Source organism: Schistocerca piceifrons, chromosome 1, assembly GCF_021461385.2.
Source record: "Schistocerca piceifrons isolate TAMUIC-IGC-003096 chromosome 1, iqSchPice1.1, whole genome shotgun sequence".
NCBI lineage: Eukaryota > Metazoa > Arthropoda > Insecta > Orthoptera > Acrididae > Schistocerca > Schistocerca piceifrons.
Genome location: NC_060138.1, coordinates 231,418,163 through 231,445,794, shown reverse-complemented (window position 1 = coordinate 231,445,794; position 27,632 = coordinate 231,418,163). Strand labels below are relative to the sequence as shown.

Sequence of the window (27,632 nt, the reverse complement as noted above, 5' to 3'; positions counted from 1 at the left end):
ATTTTATGATGGGAATTATTTTGGCTTGGGTAGTGAGGGTCAAATTCATATTATGGAAATTACTTGAAATGTCTGGTCTGAGTATTCCATAGCAGCGTCTATGGAACCTGACAACCCCATCTTTTCAGTAACGGTTATAAAATGTTTGTTAAAAAGTTCTGCAACAATATACACATCTGTCACCAAAGTATCATTTAATGCTATTTGCCCCTCTTCATGTCTGGTTCTACCAGTCTCCTCCTTCACTATATCCCATATTGTCTTTATTTTGTTATCTGATATGACTATCTTTTCCTTGTGATATATTTGCTTTGATGTCCGTATTACAGTCTTTAATATTTTGCAGTATTTCTTATAGTGTGCTATAGCATCAACATCAGAACTGTTTTGGATTCACAGATACAGTTTTCTTTTTGTTTTACAAGGTGCCCCTATTCCTCGAGTAATCCATGGCTTCTTTGTAGACTTTGCTCTAACCATGGTTAGTTTTGGGAGAAAACAGTGTTCAAATAAGGTAAACACTTTATTAGCAAAAGTGTTATATTTTTCATTCATTGTCTGAAGGGAATGGCAGCCCATTCTTCCTCAAGAACCAAAACCAGTGAAGATAGTGGTGTCGGACAGTGGGGTCTAGAGTGAAGTCAACAATCTCAATCATCCTGAAGGTGTTCCTTTGGGTTCAGGTTAGAACTCTGGGCGGTCCATTCCAGGAATGTTATTGTCCACAAACCATTGCTTCAAAGATCTCACTTTATGACAGTGCATTGTTATGCTGATATGAACAATCATTGTTTTCAAACTGCTCCTCTACTGTACACAGCACACAGTGCTGTAAAAGCATTCGCATCCTTTAGCATTTTCGTAAGTCCTTTAAGGGGACCACACCCAAATCACAAAAGCACCCTCATACCATAACATCACCTTCATACCATAACATCATCTTCTCAATATCTCTCTGTTGGCACTACACATGACGGTCAGTAATGTTCTCCCGTCATTTGCCAAGCCCAAACCCTTCTGTCAAATTGTCCCAGGGTATAGTACGATTCATAACTGCAAATGACTCGTTTCCAGTCATATGTTGCCCAATGCCATCAAACTTTACACCACCTCAAGCATTGCCTAGTATTGACTACAGAATTGCGTGGCTTATGAGGAGCTGCTCAAACATTGTACTCTAATCTATTTAACATCCTGCACACAGTCAGTACACTAGCTGGACTGGTGGTAGCAATGTGGAGCTCATGACTGATTCCTTCTGCTAACTTAATACGATTTTTTACAACCACCCTCTGCAATGCTCAGGGCCTCTGTTCATCAGTACATGAGGTCTGCCTGGTCTTGATGTAACTGTGCTTGTTCCTTCGCATTTTCACTTCACAATCACATCACTAACAGTTGATCTGGGCAGCTTCAGAAGGGTCTTTTTATGATCCTGAATGACTTGTTACTGAGATGACATACAATGACTAGCCTACATTTGAAGTTGCTGGACTCTTCTGACAAACCCATTCTGCTGTTACTACTTTTTTACTGTCATCATGATACTCCGTACCTCCTTTTATATTGATGAGTCTATTTCTCGTGACATCTAATGGTTAATTCCACATTACATAGTGGCATCCATATACTTTTGATCTGATAATGTGTACTGTACGATGTCCAGATCTATGACTGTACCACCTTGATGTTTAGAAGAAACCACATTATAATTGCCCAGTCACAAACAAGGAGAATTGTGCTCATATCCACTAGCTTGTGTAAATTTTACAGTCTACATCATTTCTGGAGCAGCAGTGGTGTGTATTGGTCAAAGAAAAAATCAGTAATTGAATAAGTTGATGCAAAGAGACATATGAGACAGAGAAGCCTTCAACTCCTCCTGTCCGGCTTTGGAGAGATAACTGTTGAAGATCCAGACCTCTGAGATCAGTTTGACTAGTTGCATGTGCAGCTCTGTATCTCAGAGTGACATTCTCAAGAATACCTCTTCCATTAACCCGTAAATGAACAACTCACACTCAGTAATTTATTGCTTACCAACTTTAGAAGCCAGTAAAATAAATCAGATTTTTGCAGTTAGTTAGCCACTTTCATATTCTATGGATCATTTTGTATGATAAATAATAATAATGTGAAACGAGTCATTTTACATTCATATGACAAATTAATTTGTAAATATGGCTGCATGCTGACATTTAAAAAGTTATTGTGTTAAATATACAGATGTGAGTTAAGATTCCTGCCCACCATCTTTTAGATATTACAATAATAGAAATTCTTCTACAGAATAGGATCGTTGAGGAGAAACTTTTTCAGATTTTACTTTGCTGTCTTTCAGACATTTTATATCGCTGTGAAGGTGATCAAAAATGTTAGTTGTAGCATAGTGCACCCCTTTTTGTGCTAAAGACAGTAGACCTGATACACGGTAATCACTACTGTAGGTACAGGTAAAGATAATAGTAAATTCAGACCCAAGAAATTCTACCATAAAGTATTGCAGCTACAAGTATTATGAACTGCTTCAGAAATCACTATTTCATGTATGAAACTACAGCTTTTTTGTTGAGCAAATAAGACAGTTCATTGAGTTGTCACTTGTAATATTACAATGACTATGGCAGGGGGCAGCTTTAGAATTCATGCGAGAAACTAAGACCAGTGTGCCAGTGCATATTGGAAATTGATTTCTGAGCATGAGATAATCATGTATGAATAAGCTGAAGTCTTCGCAGGAACACTCATTTACCCAGTTATAGGACCAAGGAGGGACTAATAGTGTGTGAAGTAAGAAACATTGTTTTGTTTGAATACTGAATTTGCAATAAATTGGTAAAGTCAGTAGTATCAGTCAATACTTTTGGCATGACACCATGGCAGAATAAGAGGGGTTTATTTTATTGACCATACAGTTATCATGTTTCTTTATTGTATTTTTCATAAGTTAGGGACAGACATTAAAGTTTTAAGATCAAGACTTCAGAACAGATATCTTTCAGTGAACCAACTAGAATGCTAAACAAGAATGAATGCATGTTTAAACCCAGGTCATATGAAACACTCATTAAAATAGTGTAGACTATCAGCTTCTATGGTGTTATAGCTATAAATTAAATTACTCTCAAATTCAAACAGTAAAACTGCTTTTTAAAATGAATCCAGTGGCTGCTGTAAGAATTTGCGTACTGTTCTCATTGCATATTGAAATAATATTCCATGGGAAATGGACACAGGATAAACTGAAATACTGTTTTTCCCCCTTGCAGCTTCCCCTTTCTGCAAGAAAACAATGGGTGGTTTATATCTCTGACAAACTCATTGTAACTATCACAAAATGGCACTGCATTGATGTTGATTTGATACAGGTGGGACATAAAACATCCATACCACAATTCTTCTCATGCAAATCGTGGTGACGTTCATCATAAATTGTGATCACTAAACCGGGTCTTGGTTGGGATGGTAAGTAAGTTCTACTTCTATGTAATGCCGTCTTCGAATGACTTGTGATTTGTCCTGTTCTGCTTGCCACTTGGTCATGATTCTCTGAGCCAGGCAGCTATAAAATTCTTTATTTGGAAGCTTAGCATAAAGATATAACCTGTTAGAAATTCTAAATGTTAGAAGGTAAAAGACTTTTGTAACATTGCTACACATTAGAAATTGCCTCCTTTGCCAGCTGTCAGCCATCTCATTATTGGTTATATTTCTACAGCTTTTAACCCAGGCTAGTACTGTTGTCTGACTGTGGTTACCAAATTCTATAAGTTCTTCTGTTGTTTATAATTTCAATAATGAAATGCTTTTCTGTCTTGTACCAGTTCCTAACTTCTTGTGCTTTCACTACATACATCATAACTGTACATCTACATACTTACTCTGCAAGTCACTGTACAGTGCATGGCAGAGGGTACCATGTACCATCCTGTTCCATTCGCAGGTAGACTGATGGAAAAATGACTCTGTGAAAACATCTTTACGAACCCTAATTTCTCTTATCTTACCTTCATGGTCCTTATATAAAATGTATGTAGGCTATGGTAGAATCGTTCTGCAGTGCGCCTCAAATGAGGGCTCGCTAAATTTCTGCAATTGTGCCTTCCAAAAAGTGTCTTCTTCACTCCAGAGATTCCCGTTCGAGTTGTACAAAGCATCTCCCTAACATTTTCATGCTGACTGAATCTACAGGACGGATCTGGCAGCAGACCTCTGAATTGCTTTGATGTTTTCCTTCAATCCAATCTGATTTGGATCCCAAATACTCTTAACAGTACTCAAGAATGGGTCACACTAGCACTCCACATGCCGCCTTCTCTATGGATGAGCCACTCTTTCCCAAAATTCTCCCAATAAAACAAAGCCGAACATTCGCCTTCCTTACAAGCAACCTGATGTGTTCATTCCATTTTGTATTGCTTTGCAACGTTACGTGTAGATATTTAATCAGTGTGACAGTATCTAGCAGCAACCTCCTGATGCTGTATTCAATTATAGTGGGATTGTTTTTGCTATTCATCCACATTAACTTATAGTCTAAATTTTGAGCAAGCTGCCATCCATCACAAAAACTAAAAATTCTATCTAAGTCATCTTGTATACTACAGTCACTCAACAATGACACCTTCTTGTATGTTATGCTGTGACCCAGTCTTCGGACAGAACATTATTAGTCTTTAACAAAAGTAAGGATAAGTAGCATGGAACTGCTGTTGAGTGTTGCTTTGACAGTCCATGGGTCGATAGCTGCCACTGTGGTGACAAGTGGGTCACAGTAACAACACGCCAGTGCATTGCGCAGCGAGGATAGCAGAGTTCAGCAGTAAGCGGTGCTGCACAGTGGTAACTGTCTAGTAAGTGAGGCGTTACCGCCACACCGCTGTGAGTTTCTTGTTATGCCAATGTAAGTAAGTGCCGGGTGTTAGCGAAATAAATGGGAACTGGAGGCTTGTAAATAAGCCTAGATTTTGAGGCAGAGGACACTTTTCATTGCTGGAAGCCAGAAGTACTACCACACCAGAGTTATGCCAGAGCAAGATGACTGGGCACTGCCAGAGGCAGCCACGGATTCGAAACCAGGCTGCACCTGCCACTAGCATGAAGTCCTTCAAGGGACTTGGTGTCACAGCCCTGCCACCTGTATCTGCCGTACCTGCACTGAGCTTCTAGTGGGACCTGGCACCACAGTGCCAGCTGCTTTCCAAGGGCAGCTGGTTGAGTCCTACACACAGCAGAATCACGCCACCATGGCTGCGGTGGAAACAAGGTGCCATTCCCCAAGCAGAACACTCACAGCACAACGCATAGCAGTCTGCAGCTCATGGTCTAGTGGCTAGTGCTGCTGCCTCTGGATCACGGGGTCCCAGGTTCGATTCCCGGCTGGGTTGGAGATTTTCTCTGCCCGGTGACTGGGTGTTTGTGTTATCCTCATCAGTTCATCATTATTGTCATTATCATTCATGGCAGTGTCTAGATTGGACTGTGTAAAAATTGAGACATTGTATGGGCACTGATGACTGCGCAGTTGAGCGCCCAAAGGTCATCATCACAACACACAGCGCTGCTTGACATCAACAGCCGTATCCTCCAAAGGCTGCTGGTCTAAACAGTGTTTGCCTGAGGGCCCAAGACCAGTTACCACCACTCACTCATCCCCCAGCAAGTCCACAATGTATTGTGTGAGCCACAGCCCGTAGTATCATCAGTGTGAGAATGACTTTGTTCTTGTATGATGATAAATCATGGTAATTACATGACGGTTACATTTACTGGGGGTGCTGGCTGACTTACTGCAGTTCAAGGGGAATTCTAGAGATGAGTGTTTGGTGCCTGTGTGTTGTACTCAGTATAATTTATTTGGGCACTCTGCCCTTTGTTCTGAATCAGTAACAGTGAAGAGTCATGGTGACTTATCATTAGACAGAAGAGGTAGATTGATAGAGCACTCTGAGACTACCTTTTTAATCTACGTTAGTATTGTTGTTTCTCTTGTTTTTCTGAGTTGTGAAAATGAGTAAAGTTGAGGCAGAGGCAAATTGAGACACATGTGTCACCCATGAGAAGGCTTTACAGTGGTTAGTGAATAGGTAGCTCAGTTGAGAGTGGATAATATGGTTTCTAATAATGAACTGACCGAGAAAAATCACGAAATAGAATTGTTCTGGTCTCAGGCTGTGAGGGTTGTTCTGGCTATTGCTAACCTTGTTTCTCCTTCCTCTGGTAGTGCATCTTAAGTCATGTTAGCTTTTGTAGAAGATCTCAAGGCATCGGCTAATGTAAGTGGTTAGTTGGGTAAGCAGTTATTGCAGATTGTAGTGTTGGATTTGGGGAGGGGGGGGGGGGGGGGGGCAAAGTTGTTTGCAAGTTGCACAGAAGCATTAAGCAATGTGTAGACTTTTGATCAACTTAGACATAGGTTTTTGATAAGATGGGTATGGTGTCCAGAAGGCGTAATGAGGCAGTGGAGGACTCAGTGGATAAGTTTAGAAGGTTGAATTTTCACATCTATGAATTGTCGCAGAATGAAGAGGTGAAGAAATTGGTACTTCAGGAGACCAAGCAATGGGCTCTCGATGCTTTTGTGAGAGGTTTAGCAACAGAGATGTCTAGGAGAGTATGCCTAAGGACCTCCATGCATACAAGGAGATCAGTAGATTGCAAGGGCGAGGGATCGAAGATATGTATTTGCATTTAATATATATAAAGTGTTTGAATTGTGGACAAACAGGGTATGCAGAGGCAGTTCAACCAGCCATGAAGGAGCATTGGAAATAAGATGTGGACAACAATTTAATGGGAATGGTATAAGGGGAGGTGTAGGTCATCGATAGGGATATAGGGGGTGAGGTACAGGTGGTCCAGGAGAAGGAAGGGTCTGTTAAATTTTAGGAGGGAACCACAGAGCTGCTGACATGAGTTCCCGGCAAAAATAATTCAGTAAGAACAAATGCAGAGGGGGTAGTGATGTACAACCATTGAGGTCAAATGTTGATCTGCCATGAGGAGTGTCTAGTATACAAAACAATCCAGCTAAATTGTGAGCACTGATATTAAGGCTCGATTTGCATGTTTGTGTGTCAGGAAACACCGGAAGGTCACTATTGGTGAATGTGGATCCTGAAACGCGAGTTGACATGTTAATGTGTTATAGAATCTCTGCAGCAAAGTGAGATACTGGATACAGCATGTGGTTTGAGAAACATAGTACTGTACATGTACAAGAGAGGGATTAAGGCAAAGTAGTACCTGTCAGTATTTATAATTTTGGAGCTGAAGAAGTTAAGTTGTTAAAGGAAACATTATTGACTACCCTGGAGGTTCTGAATGAGCAAACATGGGGTGTTGGCTATGATGAGGCACAGGATGTTGCTGGGACTGCACTTCATGAGAAATTTTAAAGGGGCAGAGAAGAGACAGATGAGGACCTGTTGCTAGAATTTCAGGATTTGTTTTTTCCACAGCAGCCATTGTCTGCTACATCAGTAAAACAGCACATGACACTGAATGGGAATGAAGCACTGGTGTATCAGAGGCCTTACAGAAAACCACAGTTGTCACAATACTTTTGGAGGAAATTATAAATCAACAGTTGGCTGATTGAATTATAGAAGAGAGAGTAGTAGCCCCTTGGACGCAAAAATTGTGATTGTGCCCAAGAAGTCTATGGATGGCTCAAAGAAGTATTGGTTTTGTTGCAATTATCACCATTTGAATAGTGAGACTGCGACAGATGCCTACAAATTCCAAATAACACATAAGTGATACGTAACTAATGGCAAATCCAATACTTCTCAACAGTGGACTTAAGGAATTTTCAGTCTGTCTTCCAAAGCAACTTGTAACAGATGGTAAAAAGTTACTCAGGAGAACAGACTGAAAATGGCATTTTTGGTCTCTTGTGGACACTTACAAATATATAAGGATGCCCTTCGGATTGTAACATTTGCCAGCAACATTCCAACAATTGTGTATGGTGTGCTGAAAGGATTCAATCCGCATCAATGTCTCATATATCTTGATGATATAATCGTCTTTTCGAGGGATATACAATGTCGTAGACAACATCTGAGGGAATTGTTTAGGAGATTGCAAGCAGCCCTTTTGACACGGAGCACAGAAAAATGTCACTTAGTGCTGGAGGAGGTTAACTATCTGGGCCATATCATTAGGAAGGAAGTGAGAAGACAATCCAAGGTTAATATAAGTGATGCAAGAGTTTCCGGTACCACTAACAACCAAGGAATTGCAAACTTTTTTGTCTCACAAATTATTATAGGAAGTTTGTGAAGGAGTTTTGTGTATATTGCCAGACCGCTTATGCAGTTATTGAAGAAGGGAGTTAAGTGTGTTGGAGGAATGCCAGAGTAATTTGTCATATTAAAAGATACGTCAACATTTAAAAGATACATCAACATTCAGTCCGGTGTTGATGCTCCCAAACTTTTAAAATGAGTTCATATTATTATGTGATATGCCAAATCATTCTCTTGGGTATATTTTGAACCAGGAAGGTTCAATTTACGATGAATCGTGCCGCTTTGAAGCACATACTGGTTTTGAAGGGCCGTTCTAGTAGATTGATGAGGTGAACATTAAAACTCTTTGAATTTCAGTGCAAAGTAATCCTCAAACCAGTGAAGAAACACCGAAATTCAGGTGGGTTAAGCAGAAAAATAGCTATAGCACAGGCAATACGTCACAGCCTTAGGAGATGGCAAGCAGCCCCGAGTGCCAATGAAGAGTGTAAACAGTATGGCAAGTAACAGCAGTAATCATTTAGTTTCATTTGGGTGGATGTGTTAGGTCCATTCAGCCGAACACCACAGGTGATAATTTTGTGCTGACCATGCAAGACCATTTTTCTTTTCATATTGAGATAGTGCCAATTCCAAACCAATGGGCAGTTGCACAAGCATTGTGAATAGGTGGATATTGAAGTTTGGGGTGCCAGGGACAATATTTATAGACCAAGGGACAAGCCTAATTTCAGAACTGATGAAAGAAATGTATCTGTTACTAATGGTGAAAAAAATTGAGAAACAGTCCACTTCATCCGCAAGCTAATGGAAGGACTGAACAAGCACTAGTATACACTTGGGAAGATGCTTGGTTGTTGTGTAAACGCACACCATTCAGATTGGGACACACAACTGTCCTTAATAGTACAGTACACACTACCACAGGATTGTCGCCATTTGAGGTGGTACATGAAAAAAAGATGACATTGCCATTTGACATGATTAGCCAGGAAGAAGGCAGGAAAGTGGAGACAGTACGGGAGTTTGCTAGAACAGTGAGGGAAGTGTGGAGAAGGGTGCAGCATTGGAGGAGGAGGAAGAAGTGATGATTGACTCAGTATAAAAATAAAGTAGGTCAATGGATGATATCTAACCCATATACCCTGAAGGGAAAGACAAAGAAATTGTAATATGGTGCCAGGGCACATGTCGAGTAATTGAAACTACATCACCAGTAAATGTGAAGCTGCAGTTGCTAACAAGGAAAACAGTTGTGCATGTTGGGTGTCTACGACCATTCAAAGATTTCCATGATAGGTATTGTTAAAAGCGAGGAGGGAGGCAAAAGAGAAGAAACAGAAACATGAGTGATAGGAGAGATAGGTCCAGAAACCTCATGCTCATTACACATTCAGACCAAGGAATTAATTGATATGTGGTGTGGTTTTGTGATTTATGAATATTTTTCCTTTGTTTATAGGGTGTTAATGTTGTTTCATGTACTTTATATGTTTATGTTAAGGTAGGTTTTATCATGTGTTGAGGCATTCTGTTTGAATACAGCGGGCTTCTGGGAGGAGGGGAGGTGAGGGAGGTGATATTGGTTCTTGACCTCAGGTCTCCATGTGAGAGTGGGGCTAAAGAAGCAGTAGTCTGGCTTAGTGATGCTATACCTCTTTGGTGGAGGTGAGTGAAGGTGCTATAGGATCATCCAGAAGAGTTTTGTTTTCCAGGTTACCACACATGGTGTTACCCAGCCACAGGTCATCATTGGGTTTAGTGTTTAATGTTTGGGAGTTGCAGAACGAAATTGAGGTTGAAGGAAGTGTATTCAGGGATACAAGCTAGCAGTTAGCAGTGGAAATCTGAAAGAGATCTCAAAGAAACACAAGAATTTGCTTGGGGCACATTTATGATTAAAGGAACAGACGCAGGAGATGATCACAGTGGTACTGCATGACTCCAGGAGAGAGGAGGGGGGGATGGATAGACGCTGGAGGTGGAATATACATTAAAGACCATCCTCCGGGACAACAGAAGTTAGTGACTTAATCAAGTTGAACAAAAAAGCAGAAGCCATAAAGGGGTTAGCAAAGGCAAATAAAGTAACTGTGGAGTGACAGTCCGTGCAGATTAACTTGGAGAGTGGCATGTTAAACAACAACTGCACATTTTGGCAACTGACTAAGGAAATTGTAGATAACATCAGGGCCTTGGCTAGCAATCTGAACCAGGGTTTGGAAGCAGTACAATCTTGAACACAAGTGCTAGATGCAAGACTAAAGATGGTATGGTGTGGCTATTGCAATCACTAGGGGATAGTAAAAACCATCACTTTCTGTAACAACACCTGGGAACCTATTTGGGACTGTTAATTAAGCAGATGATAGAGCAAATGTTGCAACATGTGGGACAGTATCAGGAAGGTAGGCATCAGGTATCTGTGACTGTGAATGTTGCAGTTCCTAGTGCCGTGGTGATTCTATTTTTTGTTCTGCCTAGCTGTTATAAATTTGAAATGGTGAGCTGTGTGGAAGCCTGACCCAGGGGTAATCCAAGTTCCCATAGACTGGGTACCCCGAGTGACAGACGTAAGATAGATTTATAGAGTCAGGGATTAACACAGTAATTTCTGAGTAATTAAGATAGCTGATTTATTATAGGTTATTTGCTTTAGAGATTAAAGGTAGAAGTAATTACAGTACCGGGTCGGGGTAAGACCTGAGAGACCGGGTCTTGTCCATAGGGGAGGGAAGCATAGGGCTTCATTCCAGACTTTAGACAGAAAATTATTAAACTTCCTGGCAGATTAAAACTGTGTGCTGGACCGAAACCCAAGCTTGGGTAGCGCGGTTGGTAGAGCACTTGCCCGCAAAAGGCAAGGTCCCGAGTTTGAGTCTCGGTCCGGCACACAGTTTTAATCTGCCAGGAAGTTTCATATCAGCGCACACTCCGCTGCAGAATGAAATTCTCATTCAGAAAATTATTAGACTTAAGAAAAGTAAGGAGAAGTGGAAGCACATTAGAGCATTGTGTTAAGATCCACACTCCGCTGCAGAATGAAATTCTCATTCAGAAAATTATTAGACTTAAGAAAAGTAAGGAGAAGTGGAAGCACATTAGAGCATTGTGTTAAGATCCATCAATGTGGCAACAAGGGGTAACAATAAAGACACGTCAGATCATTTATCTATATAAGGGACAGAAGCAGTCCTACCATACTTCCTTGAGACCCTCCTGATGATACCTTTGTCTCCGTTAAACACTCACCATTGAGGACAGTATACTGGGTTGGAAAGTGAGGATCGCCAACCTCAGTGGCAAATGATGATGCACAGTGGTAACTGTGTAGCAAGTGGGAGAGAATCACCACACTGGCGTGAGTCTCTTGGTATGGCAACATGACTAGGCATCAGGTTTTAGTGGAACAAATGGGCACTGGAGGCTTATAAATAAGTCTGGATTTTGAGGCAGGGATCACTTGTCATCGCCTGAAGCCAGCTGTACTGCCACAATGCCAGAGCTATGCCGGACAGCGAGACAACCAGGCACTGCTGGCAGCAGGTGTGGGTTTAAGACTGGGATGCGCCTGCCACCAACACTAAGTCCTTCACAGGACTCGGTGCCACAGCCCTGTCGACGTGTTGCCCATTCCTGCCACCACTGACACCGAATTCCTGTAGGCTTGATGGTGCAGTGCGTCTCTATTTGAATCCTGTCCGAGGGCAGCGAGTTGACTCTGCCGCACAGCAAACTTCACACACCACCACCCCCCCCTGCGGGTTCGGGGGTAAGAATAGGCCCGCGGTATTCCTGCCTGTCGTAAGAGGCGACTAAAAGGAGTCTCAAATGTTTTGGCCTTAATGTGATGGTCCCCCTTGGGGTTTGACCTCCATTTTTCAAAATTCTACAGAAGTACGAGCCTTTTGGGGAAGGACACCTTACATGGTGTACCACTGGTCCTAAGTGCACTAAGACCTTGGCACTCAGCATTGCACCGGCGTTGTCACCATACCCATTATTCCTCAAATTGGGCCTAAACGCCTGATGGGTTGTCCAAGTTACGCCCATAGTGCATCTCCATCTGCACCAGCGATCATGATGGACTTTCCATGGCACCAGAAATCCAGCACGGTAGCCAGCCCGTTGTGGTGGGGTCGTCATGTACCCTCTAGGCTGTAGCCCCCTGACAACACAGGGATCGTACTGCCGATACCTGAGCTGCACCCTCCCCACGTTGGCCAAGGAGTAGATGCCCGTCTCCTTGGGGCATCAGGACTCCCGGCAATGGTCATCCTGCCAGGTGGCCCTTGCTGCGGCTGGGTGGCGCCCGTGGGGAGAGCCCCTGGTCGGAGTGGGTGGTATCGGGGCGGACGTTTCGCACATGAAACGTCAACACGTATCAGGTCGCTCTGCGGCCGAGTCTTCCAAAAGAAAAGGTACCGTTTCTAGTTCTGGTTCTCCTGCCCTTTCCCCCTTGGCCACTCCATGGGAGGAGGGACAGGCCCGCCGGCTTGGGGCGAAGTACTTCCCCCGCTATTTGGTCTGTTCTCGAACAGATGGGGGGACGTTCGCCACCTCCAAGCCCATGTTCTTTGTTCAGCACATTGAGGACGTCTTCGGGGAAATCGAGGCTCTCAGCAAGATGCGATCAGGGTCCGTTCTTATCAAGACCACCTCTGCCACACAATCGGCGGCACTCCAGGCGTGCGACCGCCTAGGGGACATCCCAGTCTCCATTATCCCACATCTGGCACTAAATAGGACGCAGGGGGTTATTTTTCATCGTGACCTCCTGCTACAATCTGATGAGGAGCTCAGGGCTAACCTGGAGCGCCGCGGCGTGCATTTCGTCCGGCGAGTCCAGCGCGGCCCCAAAGACCGTCGCATCGACACCGGGGCCTTTATCCTCGCCTTCGAGGGGGACGTTCTCCCGGAGAAGGTAAAGGTGATGTGCTACCGGTGCGACGTGCGACCTTACGTCCCGCCTCCTATGCGCTGTTTTAGGTGTTTGCGCTTTGGGCACATGTCGTCCCGGTGTGAGGCTGAGCCCCTTTGTGGCGACTGTGGACGTCCTCTTCGTGAGGAACATACTTGCACCCCACCACCTCGGTGCCCTAATTGTCCTGGCGTCCACTCGCCTAGGTCCCCAGACTGCCCCGCCTATCAGAAGGAGAAAAAGATACAAGAAATCAAAACTTTGGATCGGCTCTCTTATTCTGAGGCCAGGAAGAAGTATGACCGCCTTCATCCCGTGTCACTGGCTACTTCGTTTGCCTCAGTTGTGTCCACTCCTTCCGCTGTATCCTCACCTCTATCCTGTCCCCCCTCCGCCTCCTCTGCCCATCAGGGGGCTCTGCCTCCGCCTCCCAAATCCCTCCCTTCCAACTCCTCCTCCCCCGCGGCCCCCACCCCCCCTGCCCCAGGGGCCACCCTTCCTCCTCCTCCTCCCCCCACGCCACCTGAGAAGCGATCCTCTTCTCAGGCGTCCATCGGGGAAACGTTCCGGACCCCAGCTTCCGAGGTCCGGCGTTCCAAAACGGACCCCGCGCGTGAGGACCTTCTTCGGGTCCAGCCCACCATCCCTGTGCCTCCTCGGCCTTCCAAGAAGGCCTCCAAGAAGAAGTCTCTATCCCCCTCTCCACCCTGGCGCGTTTCATCTGACGCTTCATCCGTGAGTCGCTGCTCCCGGCCTTCCTCCGTTTCGCCTGGACGCTCTGCTGCCAGGCGTTCCGCCGGCCTTTTGTCGGCAATTGATGCGACCCCTCCTACACAATCAGGGACAGCGGCCGCAGCTGGCGACGAGTCGATGGAACCGGATCCGCCTGCCGTCAGTTGTAGCGTTGTTGCCTCGCAACCTGGCCCTCCGCGGCCATCGAGGTGACCAGCTCTTCCCCGTCTCGTTCCCCCAACTTTTTGACTAGCAATGGCGTTGTTTCATTGGAACATAAGAGGTATTCGATCTAATCGGGAGGAATTACAACTGCTCCTCCACCTGCACTGTCCGCTCGTCCTTGGTCTCCAGGAAACCAAGTTGCGCCCGACTGACCGTATTGCCTTTTCCCACTATACCTCGGAGCGGTATGACCTCGCCCCTGTGGACGGTATCCCAGCTCATGGTGGGGTCATGTTGCTCGTTCGGGACGATGTCTATTACCATCCCATCCCATTGACCACCCCACTCCAAGCAATAGCTATCCGCATTACTCTTTCTGCTTTTACTTTTTCAGTTTGTACCGTCTACACTCCACCGTCATCTGCTGTTAGTCGGGCTGACATGATGCACCTGATCGATCAGCTTCCCCCGCCGTTCTTATTGTTTGGCGACTTCAATGCCCATCATCCCCTTTGGGGCTCTCCTGCATCCTGTCAAAGAGGCTCACTCTTGGCGGATGTCTTCAACCATCTCAATCTTGTCTGCCTCAATACCGGCGCCCCGACTTTCCTCTCGGACTCTACTCATACCTACTCCCACTTGGACCTCTCGATCTGTTCTACCACTCTTGCCCGTCGGTTCGAGTGGTATGTCCTTTCTGACACCTATTCGAGCGACCACTTCCCCTGTGTCGTTCGTCTCCTGCACCACACCCCATCCCCACGTCCTTCGCGCTGGAACATACTGAAAGCTGACTGGGGACTTTACTCCTCCCTGGCGACCTTTCCGGACCACGATTTTTCCAGTTGTGACAGTCAGGTCGACTACCTCACGGCTGTTATTATCCATGCTGCCGAACGTTCCATACCTCGTACTACTTCTTCTTCACGTCGCGTTTCCGTCCCCTGGTGGAACGAGGCTTGTAGGGACGCTATCCGTGCTCGACGACGTGCTTTACGCACCTTTCGCCGCCATCCTACGTTGGCGAATTGTATTGAATACAAACGACTCCGAGCGCAATGCCGTAGAGTCATCAAAGACAGCAAAAAAGCTTGCTGGGCCTCTTTCACGAGCTCCTTTACCAGTTTTACTCCCTCTTCCGTTGTTTGGGGTAGCCTGCGCCGGCTGTCGGGCATTAAGGCCCACTCCTCAGTACCTGGCCTGACCTCAGGTAATGAGGTCCTTGTTGATCCTGTGGCTGTCTCCAACGCCTTTGGCCACTTTTTCGCGGAGGTTTCAAGCTCCGCCCATTACCATCCTGCCTTCCTTCCCAGGAAAGAGGCAGACGAGGCTCGGCGACCTTCCTTCCACTCGCTGAATCTGGAAACTTACAATGCCCCCTTTACTATGCGGGAACTCGAACGTGCGCTTGCACTGTCCCGGTCCTCTGCTCCGGGGCCAGATGCCATTCACGTTCAGATGCTGGCACACCTTTCTCCGGCGGGCAAAAGCTTCCTTCTTCGTACCTACAATCGCGTCTGGACCGAAGGTCAGGTCCCCATGCGTTGGCGTGACGCCGTTGTTGTTCCTATACCCAAACCCGGGAAGGATAGACACCTTCCTTCTAGTTACCGCCCCATTTCTCTTACAAGCTGTGTCTGTAAGGTGATGGAGCGCATGGTTAATGCTCGGTTAGTTTGGATTCTTGAATCTCGACGACTACTTACTAATGTCCAATGCGGCTTTCGTCGCCGCCGCTCCACTGTTGACCACCTTGTGACCTTGTCGACATTCATCATGAACAACTTTTTGCGAAGGCGCCAAACGGTAGCCGTGTTCTTCGACTTGGAGAAGGCTTATGATACCTGTTGGAGAGGAGGTATCCTCCGCACTATGCACAAGTGGGGCCTACGCGGTCGTCTGCCCCTTTTTATTGATTCCTTTTTAACGGATCGAAAGTTTAGGGTACGTGTGGGTTCCGTATTGTCCGATGTCTTCCTCCAGGAGAACGGAGTGCCTCAGGGCTCCGTCTTGAGCGTAGCCCTTTTTGCCATCGCGATCAATCCAATTATGGATTGCATTCCACCTAATGTCTCAGGCTCTCTCTTTGTCGATGACTTCGCGATCTACTGCAGTGCCCAGAGAACATGCCTCCTGGAGCGCTGCCTCCAGCGTTGTCTAGACAGCCTCTACTCATGGAGCGTGGCAAATGGCTTCCGGTTCTCTGAAGAGAAGACGGTTTGTATCAACTTTTGGCGATATAAAGCGTTCCTTCCGCCATCCTTACATCTCGGTCCCGTTGTTCTCCCATTCGTGGAAACAACTAAGTTTCTAGGGCTCACGTTGGACCGGAAACTGTGTTGGTCTCCACATGTCTCTTATTTGGCGGCCCGTTGTACACGTTCCCTTAATGTCCTCAGAGTTCTTAGCGGTTCATCTTGGGGAGCGGATCGCACTGTCCTGCTTCGCTTGTATCGGTCCATAGTCCGATCGAAGCTGGATTATGGGAGCTTCGTCTACTCGTCCGCTCGGCCATCCCTCTTACGCCGGCTCAACTCCATCCACCATCGGGGGATACGTCTTGCGACCGGAGCCTTCTACACTAGTCCTGTCGAGAGTCTTTACGCTGAAGCTGCCGAGTTACCATTGACCTACCGGCGCGACATACTGCTGTGTCGGTATGCCTGCCGGCTGTTGTCTATGCCCGAACACCCCTCTTACAAGTCCTTCTTCGCCGATTCTCTCGACCGTCAGTACGGGTTGTATGTGTCTGCCCTGCTGCCCCCCGGAGTCCGCTTCCGTCGCCTGCTTCGACAATTGGATTTTGCCCTCCCTACCACCTTCAGAGAGGGTGAGAGCCCGACACCACCTTGGCTCCAGGCTCCGGTTCGTATTTATCTCGACCTCAGCTCACTCCCGAAGGAGGGTACTCCGGCTGCAGTGTATTGCTCACGGTTTGTCGAACTTCGTGCTCGACTTGCTTTATTTACACCGATGGCTCCAAAACTGACGATGGTGTTGGCTGTGCCTTTGTCGTCGGGACCACCACCTTTAAATACCGGCTCCTTGACCAATGTTCCAGCTTTACGGCCGAGCTTTTTGCTCTCCATCAGGCCATTCAGTATGCCCGCCGCCACCGCCATTCATCGTATGTACTCTGCACTGACTCACTCAGTGCTCTTCAGAGCCTTGGAGCTCCCTATCCGGTCCATCCCTTGATTCAACGAATACAGCAGTCCCTCCATTCTTTCGCTGATAATGGCGGTTCTGTCAGCTTTCTGTGGGTCCCCGGACATGTAGGAGTGCCTGGGAATGAGGCTGCGGATGCTGCAGCCAAGGCTGCAGTCCTCCAGCCTCGGCCAGCCTCCCATTGTGTCCCGTCATCTGACGTTTGTGGGGTTGTATGTAAGAGGCTTGTGTCCTTGTGGTGGGATGCTTGGTCATCCCTCCAAGGAAACAAGCTCCAGGCAGTAAAACCGCTCCCAACTGCTTGGACAACTTCCTCCCGACCATCTCGGCGCGAGGAGGTCCTTCTGACCAGGTTGCGGATTGGGCATTGCCGGTTTAGCCACCGCTACCTGCTCTCTGGTGACCCAGCCCCGCAGTGCCCTTGTGGTCAGGCATTAACGGTGCGCCATGTTTTATTGTCGTGTCCCCGTTTTAGTCAATTTCGTGTTGTCCTGTCCCTGCCATCTACCTTACCGGATGTTTTAGCTGATGACGCTCGAGCAGCTACTCGTCTTCTGCGTTTTATAACTTTAACTGGCTTGACCAAAGACATTTAACCTTTTTACTTATTTCATCTGCATCTTTGTCAGGTCCTTTTGATGTCCCCCCATCCCCTTGAGTTTTAGCAGGTTCCTTGTGCTCTAACACCAGTGACTGGGCGCTAATGACCTCAGCAGTTGAGCGCCCTTAAACCCTACCAAAAAAAAAACACACCACCACTGCGGTCATGTGCAAAGCTGAGTGGCCATTGCCTAAGTGAAACACTGTTGCAGAACAACACGCACTGCTGCTGATGTCAATGGCCGTAGCCACCAAAGGCTGCCAGTCTCAGCAACACAGGGTTCTGTCTCGTTGAATACGAGTGGAAAAGCCACCGCCTGTTCATCAGCACCAGCCAGGAGTAACGAGAAGTTGCCAGCCTCGCTATGTCATGTATCAAAATCAATAAAAGTTCTGTAACAGTTAATAGTGTTTGCCCTGGGCCCCACAGCCTGTCACCACTACTCACTCATCTCACAGCATGTCCACCACACTATACATACACCACAGTGTTATCAAAAAACAGCCGTAAATTGCTGCTCACTCTATCCTTCAGAACATTTATCAATATAAAGAGCAAAAGGAGTCCTATCACACTCACCTGGGGCACTCCTGACGATACCTTTGTCTCTGATAAACACTCACCATTGAGGACAACATACTGGGTTCTATTACTTTGAAATTTTTTGAGCCACTTGCACATCTAGGAACCTAAATTACATGCTCACACCTTTGTCAGCAGTCTGCAGTGGGGCCCATGTTGATCACTTTCTTGAAATCTAGGTACATGAAATTTGTCTGTTGCCCACCATCCGTGGTTTGTATGATGTCATGTGAGAAAAGGACATGTTGAACAGTTACAGAAACATACGGTGGACAACAGCTTACTGCCTCTATGTGTACATCTACACCTATACCCTGCAAACCACTGTGAGGTGCATGGCAGAGGATACATCCACCTACTATGCAGTAATCTCTGTTTCTTTAGAAGTTCCTCTACAGTGACTGTATACTGTGGAGGTTCCCTCCTATTATGAACTGTTCTACTGGGAACGTATCTGTCCAGTACATGGTCAATTATTCTTTTAAACTTGAGCCGTTATTCCTGTCATGCTCCTGCACTGTGTCGAAAGTTTCAAGTTCCTCATTGAAATATGACACTATTGATTTTTTATGTAGTTTACTGAAAATGTATTTTTCTCTACTGTTTGTAGTAGTCCTTTGTAATTTTGTCGGTAATCATTGCGCTACAACCACATCGTGGTCTTTTTTTGATGTGGACATCCTCAGATAGGTCAAGTCTATTTGTTGCCATTAGATTCAGTACATGTACGTCTTGAGTGGGGTTCCTAACTATCTGTTCTAAGTAGTTTTCAGAGAAGGCATTTAATAATATTTCACAGGATGTCTTATCATGCTTACAACTAACAGAACAGTAATTTTCCAAATTAATTGTTGGATAATTGAAGTCTCCACCAGTGATTAAAGTATGATTGGGGAACTTGTGTACAATTGAACTGAGGTTTTCTGTAAAGTTTTTGGTTGCATCAGGAGTCTGGTGCGCGATAGAAGGATCCAGTTATCATTTTATGTCCACCTCTGATACCGAGAGTTGCTCAATCAGTCTCACACACAGCTTTGATTTCTATCTTGATGGGTTTATGTTTCTTGTCTACTGCGACAAATACACCACCTCTGTTTCCCATTTGCCTATTCTTTCGATATACACTTAAATTTTCCCCAAAAATCTCACTGCTATCAATTTCAGTTTTCTGTATCTTAGTATTATGTGAGCTTCACTGCTTTACCGGGGCACTTCAAACTCTGGGACTTTGTTTCAAATATTTTGGCAGTTTGCCATTAGGATTTTAATACTCTCACCTGTGGGAGGCAATTTTTTTCATCTTACTCTGATACTTCTGGGTTTCCTACAGTTATTGTTATCTGAACTTCATGGAGAGTTGCCTGATCTGAAAAACATTTTTCTGCTTCCCACACGCAGTCAGCTGTCTGAGTAACAGCCTTGATGTGTAGTGCACACCTGATCGATTTAGGAGGACCCTACAGTTCTTATCCATATGGTGCAAGTCCAGGAAGTTGCAGTCTAGCTAGTAACAGAACCATCAAAGTCTCTGGTTCATTCCTTCTTGACTCAGAACCAAAGGGTCATGATCAGTTCTGGGGACAATGCTGCAAATTGTAAGCTTCGTTAAAACTCCAGGCCCAAGGCTGGTCATCTCAACGCTGTTCTTCTCAACCTTCTCTGCTAGTCACTGGAATGACCCAAGTAGGACCTCGAAGCCAGATGAAGGCATCATTTGTTCCAATGGGTGCCACAATCTACAGTTGATTGCTCCCTGTTCCCTCAGTGACTGTTGGAATAGCTTCTTCAACATGTTGAATGAGGCCCCCAGGCATGCGCACTGACTGCACCGGGTGTCACTATCCTCTCCCTTGTTGCTGTTTACCTAAGGGGTACCACCATTAGCTGTACGTTTGAACTGCCGACAATTAGTAGACGCCTACCCTTTTGCATTTGCCTCTTCTTGACACTGGACAAGACGGGTTTCCCCGAAACAGGTGAAGTGAATCCCAGTGGTTCAGTTCCAGTGAGAGAGCACCTCAAACTTGTTGGTTAGGGGGATCAGTATAACATGCTGAGTCCTCCTTGGTCACTGTCCACCATATACAGGATGCCTAGATCTACCATTGACACACCACTCACAGTCAAGTGGATGAGTAATGACAGATCATATACTTTCTACAGAGGAGACAGGATCCATACACATACAGGTATCACAGGTGCACGACTCTCAGTAGCTCTTCCAACACACTGATTTGTAGTGGCTGCCAATCATTTGACAGTAGTCAGGGCATTTCCAGTTGCTTACAAACATCAACCAATTCATCCCGTGTTCAAGAACAGCATTCATTGTGGGGCTGCATTTTTGCTTTGGCTTTGGTAAATATTACTAGTTTCCTAAAACGTTTTGAGGTTAATTATAGTTGTTAGTAAACTCTAAAACAGTGTTAACTTACAATAAATGCAGATAATATACAGGGTTACTCCTCTTTAAGGGTAAACTAGCTGTAACACAATATGTTAGTTAAAAATATCTGCTACAGTAACTACAGTAATTACAGATGCCGATTTACTAAACATTGCTCGTAAATTATGCAGAGGACAAATGGAAGAAAAATCCCTAAGGATGCAAATACTTGTCATGAAAGCCTGCCTTTTATCAATGAATGACTGACTGATCGCAACAAAGAGATCTTGAAGTCCTTCCTCTTGTATTACATAAGCAGAAGTGCAATATGTTGTTGAAGAGGAATCATCATGAGCTCTATCAGACAGTTGATTGTTATAGATGATTCCAATCCATATAATGCTGATAATTTTCTTGTACTTCTCCTTTTGCTTACTAGGGATGCAAGTGCCAATATTTTTAGGCAAGCTGGATGTTCAGTTAGCAATAATCATACTGTGTTGTGAGAGTTCTCAGGCGCCATTCGAATCTTGGTTTTACTAATCTCGTCAATGTCTTTTCAACACAGGCTGAAATTGCTATAAGGAAATAACCTGTGGCCTTGATATGTCTCCACCTGGTTTACATATAGAGATGATAATTTGAATTATCTGGTATTTGGGTATTTCTTACTTGCATCATATGTAGTTAAAATTGTAAGCAAGGTACGACTCTGAGGATGGGTAGGTTAGGTTGAAGAAGAAGATGAATGAAAGGAGTGATATATTTCAAGTTGGGTGAGGACATTGTAAAAACTCCAGTACCAAATGCAACATGAATTGTATGTTATGCTATGTGGAGCATTGTTTGTAAATTCTCAGTACTGACTTGTTGTTGTGGTCTTCAGTCCAGAGACTGGTTTGATGCACCTCTCCTTGCTACTCTATCCTGTGCAAGCTTCTTCATCTCTCAGTACCTACTGCAACCTACATCTCTTGATACCTCAGAACATGTCCTACCAACTGCTTCTAGTCAAGTTGTGCCACAAATTTCTCTTCTCCCTAATTCCATTCAGTACCTCCTCATTAGTTATGTGATCTGCCCATCTAATCTTCAGCATTTTTCTGTAGCACAACATTTCGAAAGCTTCTGTTCTCTCTATTTCACTTCGATTCATGGCTACACTCCATACAAATACTTTCAGAAAGGACTTCCTGACTCTTTAATCTATACTTGATGTTAACAGATTTCTCTTCTTCAGAAATGCTTTCCTTGCTATTGCCAGTCTACATTTTATATCCACTATACATAGACCATCATCAGTTATTTTGCTCCCCAAATAGCAAAACTCATCTACTTCTTTAAGTGTCTCATTTCCTAATCTAACTCCCTCAGCATCACCCGATTTAATTCGACTACATTCCATTATCCTCGTTTTGCTTTTGTTGATGGTCATCTTTGCTTTTGTTGAGGGTCATCTTATATCCTCCTTTCAAGACACTGTCCATTCCATTCAACTGCTCTTCCAGGTACTTTGCAGTCTCTGACAGAATTACAGTGTCATCGGTAAACCTCAAAGTTTTTATTTCTTCTCCATGGATTTTAATTCTTACTCCGAATTTTTCTTTTGTTTCCTTCATCTAGTGCTATCTTATCTCATGTTATGTGAGGATTCTGGTGACAAAATGGAAATATTAGGATGTACACAGGAGCATGTAAGTACTTGTTTCTCCCACACAGAAGGAACAGGAAAGTGTACAAATAATACTGGAACCATGCACTATGCAATAACTTGTGATGAACAAAAATCTAGATTTTGCTAAACAGCTTTGTAGTTATTGAGTGAGTCATGTTATTGAAGCATTTTGTAACAGTGATTGGCACTAAGATGTAAAGTAGATGGAGTCATATTATTGAAGCATTTTGTAACAATGATTGGTATTAAGATGTAATGCATAGCTGTCCAGATGTGTGTAATTGAATGATCGAACTGTTTCTAAAAACACTGTTATAGTTCTTTAATTTTATATTCATTTTACAAATGGCCATTTTGTGTGGTTTGAAACAAACTAAATCATATTACTTGAGAGTTCTTACTGTTGAGTGTGGTGCACTGATGTTTATTGTATAAAAGCAGTTATGGTCGTTCCTGGACAGCTCTGAACATAGCTAACTGTTAAAATATTAGGTTGGTGCATAAGCTAGTAGTGTTTTTCAATAAGTTTCATAAACACAACAGATACACGTAACAGAGACATCAGTCATCAGTAACATATTCTCCTTCACTATTTACAACAGTCTGACAATCCTGGGATAACATTTCATTTCCACAACAGTAGAAATCGTGTGGTTTTGAAGTGAAGTGAACTGGTCAAGCCATGTTCGGACTGCATTTTCATCCAGAAAGGAAGTTTCTCCACTTGGCACCCCATTTTCTAGCATCCACAGTTTCTACACTATCTCCAAATGACAAAGTGTAAACTAAAATAGCACCAGTGAAGTACAAAAATGGTTCGAATGGCTCTGAGCACTATGGGACTTAACATCTGTGGTCATCAGTCCCCTAGAACTTAGAACTACTTAAACCCAACTAACCTAAGGACATCACACACATCCATGCCCGAGGCAGGATTCGAACCTGCGACCGTAGCGGTCACGCGGTTCCAGACTGAAGTGCCTAGAACCGCACAGCCACACCGGTCGGCAGTGAACTACAAATAAAAATGACAGGTGATAAATAAACTCATAGCAACCAGAATACCAACATGCAAAGCAAAAATGCTACAAACTTATGCACCAGACTAAGTATTGCAATTAACCAACTGGAAATGCTTTTAGAATATAGAAGATGGAACTGAAAAAAGAACATTTTTGACTAGTAATCTCGCAGTTACAGACAGCAGTAATAGCAAATAAGTTGCGAATAAAGGTTTGGATTGCTCTTAATGGCAACTTTTTGGTATTGATTTCAGGTTCTATTAGTCAGGAAGCAATCTTTCTCCAGACTGGGTGACAAAATGATTTCTTCAGAGTTGTCAAAGAACGATTCATTTTATCAGCGTGTGTGTCACACAACTGATACTTTCACTTGTTGCATAAGGGTTTATGAAGCTTTACTGCCATATTTTGAGGCTGGACCCCCAGGTGACAGTATCAGTAAAAGATTATTCAATATTGGTGGCATGCTGACTATTCTCCACAGTGAACTTACTATTCTGAAAAATGAGATTACAACTGCTACTGCTGCTGTTGATGGTGGTGGTGATGACAAAGCGTCAAATCCAAATGTCGAGAGCAAAGCTGTCGCACAAGGCGTAAGTGAGCATAACCAGCAAGAAAATATCATTTGTGAAGCAAGTACCATAGAACAAAAGATGTCTAATGAGGAGAAAGTGCTTAACAAATCACCAGAAAGGAATTGGGAAGATGTTACACACATCCCAGGAGAAGAGTACGAGAAAGAAAAAGTCAATCATGAAGACAACAAGATAGACAAAACAATATCACATGATGAAAAAGTACATATAAAACCAACTGAGAACCTTAAAACACGAGAAAGTGATTTTAGATATATATGTGGAAACTGTAATGAGGCTATAACTGTGTACAACCAGGACCTACATTTATCTGTTGCATTACATAACCAGGATGGATGTTGCAGAGGGAAGCCAAGCAAACTGATTACTGCGCAAAAAGAAAAACAGGAGAAAAAGGGACAGGTACAGAATTTGACTAAATCTCAGGAAGGTTCTAACAGAGTTAATTTGACTCCTCCTCAGCTTGGTGAACAGTACAAAACTCGAGAATTCAGTTGTATACAGCCATTAGAAAAAGGCTTCATATGTACGGTATGTCATAAAAAGTTGCCTAGTCCCAAAAATTTTGCTGAACATGTGAGAGGAAGTTATCATAAGAACTTTTTAAGTGTACCTGGTAAGGAAGTACAGAAAAATACTGGTCATATGCCAAGTGTTGCTAGTGCATTGACCCAATTATTTAAGACTTTTGAGAATCAGTCTCCCACTTCTGCCAAGCAAAAAGAAAGTATCCCTTCAGTAGATGTCCAGCTTTCAAAAATCATTAAACATCTTTCAGGCTCACTGTATAGTCAAATGCAGTATTTATCAGTGGGCAAAGGTGCTATCGTATGTAACTTGTGTGTTTGTCCAGTTCCGCCAACTGTCAAAAATGTGAGGGATCATGTATTAGGTAGCAGACATTCAAAGAATGAAACTGCGTTTCAGGCACAAACTAAAGACTGCATATCAAATAACAACTAAGTTACTGATAATGTGTTGATGTTTCTGATTTATGCCAAACTTTTATTTACTATTGTAAAATACCATTCTTAGGAAAAATTCAAAATAATAATGTAGCACATTAGATCCTGACTAATTATGATTTTTATCAAGTATTGATGTAAATAAAAAAATGAGTGGTTTCATTTGTTGTAGTTGTATTACAGTTACTGCATAAAATGGAAGATTAGGCACGAACTTGACTTTACATTTAAATGTTTGTACCTTGTATGCAGGAAAGCAAGAAAAAACCCAAGTTAGTGGTCAAAATAAATTGATTTTCCATGTCTTCTCTTGTGACTACTGTCACCTTCCTCATAACATGGCAATGATAAGCTCCTTTAGTTTTCTATTATGGACAGTATTGCTTTAATGTCATAACATATTTCCATTTGTATCAATCCTGTCACTTACAAGTAAGTCAATGGGTTGTGGGAAAATGCAATTACCAATTGTGAGGTAATGATGTTTGGTTAGAAATGTCATTAAAGTCTCATATGACTTGAGGCATTATGTGTATGTGGTGAAAGACTATCCATATCAACATTTTAGACTCATGAAACATGAATATGTTGAACCTGCTCATAAATAGTAGATGTGTCAATCTGCTTTAGATGTTTCAGAACAAAATCAAATGTTTAGGATGCTGATTTGATAAACAGATCCATACATAGTAATGATGCAAAACATGCAAGGTATTAGGGAAAAAGGGGGGGGGGGAGATACTCAGATCCTTGTGGAGTATTGATGTAGTTGCATCAGGAGAATTGTCAAATAAAATTTATGGCCCATGTTATTCACAGTGATTTTAAACAGTATTAATATAAACACAGTTTTATTTTGTCACTGTTACTACCTCCCAATAAATAAAAAAAATCCTTTGAATACATGTACAATAAGGATTCTCATTGGCAATCAAGAAATTGGCGTATTGTTTTTGTTGCACCATCTGCATAATTATTCTGGAGGTTTTCACAATGAAAGAAAATCTGGAGAAACTGTAGTAGTGAAGCTTTCATTTTATTTCATTTGCTCATTTAGCTTTGTACTCAATAGAACTGCAGATACGTTCTCAAATTATCATAAAACATGTTACTATATTACGTTTGTGATATTTAAACACATGAATAAAATGAAATGTGTGTATATGATTTTAATTTCAAATTACTGCAAATAGACACATAATGGGGAAGGTGATGTCCATTATCTACTGTTGTGAAATATCTTATTGTTCACCTGGAATTATTATAGGATAGTAAGGAAAATCCTATGTAGGATGAATGAATGGGTGAGGTAACAGGCAGGAGTCCTGAACATAAAATAATATTTTAATAAGTTCAGAAACTGCACCATCACAATGAAATGGGCTTAGGTACTCCTGCAAAGAAGGTGAGCCATCAAGAAAAAGTTTTCATCTGGGTTTCAAATCAATATCGAAACAATTCTGCATACATTGTCCTGTGAACTGCTATCGCATTTATTATTTGATGATGGACATTTACAAATAACCTGACTGTATGCTCATTTCAGAAAAAATTAGTTTGCCTTTTGCCTGATGCACTTTGTTTTGAAGTAGATTTTGAATCATTTCGGCGTAATTCAATCAGTAAAAGTGTTTTTCATATTTTGAAGAGCCATTATTATTAATCTTGAAGTGAACAGTAGTAGTATGAGAGATTTGCTTGTATGCAAGCATATCAGTGTAGTTCGGAGATGCAAAATCATTTTCAAGAATGCTTTTTTAGTAATGTAGGGAGTTTGTGCCATAAGGGGGCTACTACCTTTTGCAGATGTCACAAGTATTTTGATCAATATTGTTAGAAAAGTGGTTGTGGAATAATTTGACAATAACACTTTTGAAAAACAAATATTAAGTGTGCTGTTTGAGGCTTTCCCAGCCCTGCATCTGCTTGATAGGTTCCCGGGAATTACGCTGGATAATATTGTAGAAACCGCACAATATTTCAGCGAGACAACTGCCCGCCATCTTCTGGTGCTACTGTCGCGCCGCTGAGAAGCTCGCCAATTTATATGCTGGCTTTCTAGAACAGCGCAGGCGCCAGCGGGGCATAACGTCATCGAAGACTAATCGTAGACAGCCTCGAATACCAGAGCCCTCTGCTGGAGAAACAGGTCGCGGTCTGCGGAAGCGGGCCACGGCGCACGAAAATGTGGCTGGGAGTGACGGACCCCGTTTGCGCGTGCGCTGTTCTAGAAAGCCAGCATATAAATTGGTGAACTTTGCAGCGACACGACAGTAGCACCTGAAAATGGCGGGCAGTTGTCTCGCTGAAATATTGTGCGGCTTCTACAACATTATCCGGTGTAATTTCCGGGAACCTATCAAGCAAGTATTAAGTGATTCTCTGCATAAATATTATCCTCTACTCAGAAGATGGAATAATGTCGTAATAAATGTAGTTTTGGTGCAGTGGTTATGGCACTAGTTATGCATTTTGAAGGAGAGTGTATCTAACCAATTTGCTAAATCTGAGCTGGAATTAACTTTCCTTGGCAGCTCCTTCTATCCTGTATATGAAAGATT

At 43.5% G+C, this 27,632-nt stretch overlaps 1 protein-coding gene across 7 annotated transcripts in view; it reads left to right on the top strand.

Annotated features, from left to right (window-relative positions):
- The window catches only part of LOC124788410, a 70,151-nt gene that overhangs the window by 20,025 nt on the left and 22,494 nt on the right, over positions 1 to 27,632 (top strand). For 4 of the 7 annotated variants that reach the window (XM_047255702.1, XM_047255694.1, XM_047255710.1 and 1 more), the window contains exon 2: positions 23,762 to 27,088. The exons of 2 other annotated variants lie outside the window; for them this stretch is intronic. In XM_047255702.1, the coding sequence (XP_047111658.1) occupies positions 23,807 to 25,069 (1,263 nt within the window). In that variant the 5' untranslated portion in view covers positions 23,762 to 23,806 and the 3' untranslated portion in view covers positions 25,070 to 27,088. Of the gene's footprint in view, positions 1 to 3,269; positions 3,466 to 23,761; positions 27,089 to 27,632 lie in introns of those variants that run through there. One more of the 7 variants, XM_047255687.1, reaches the window with a different exon arrangement.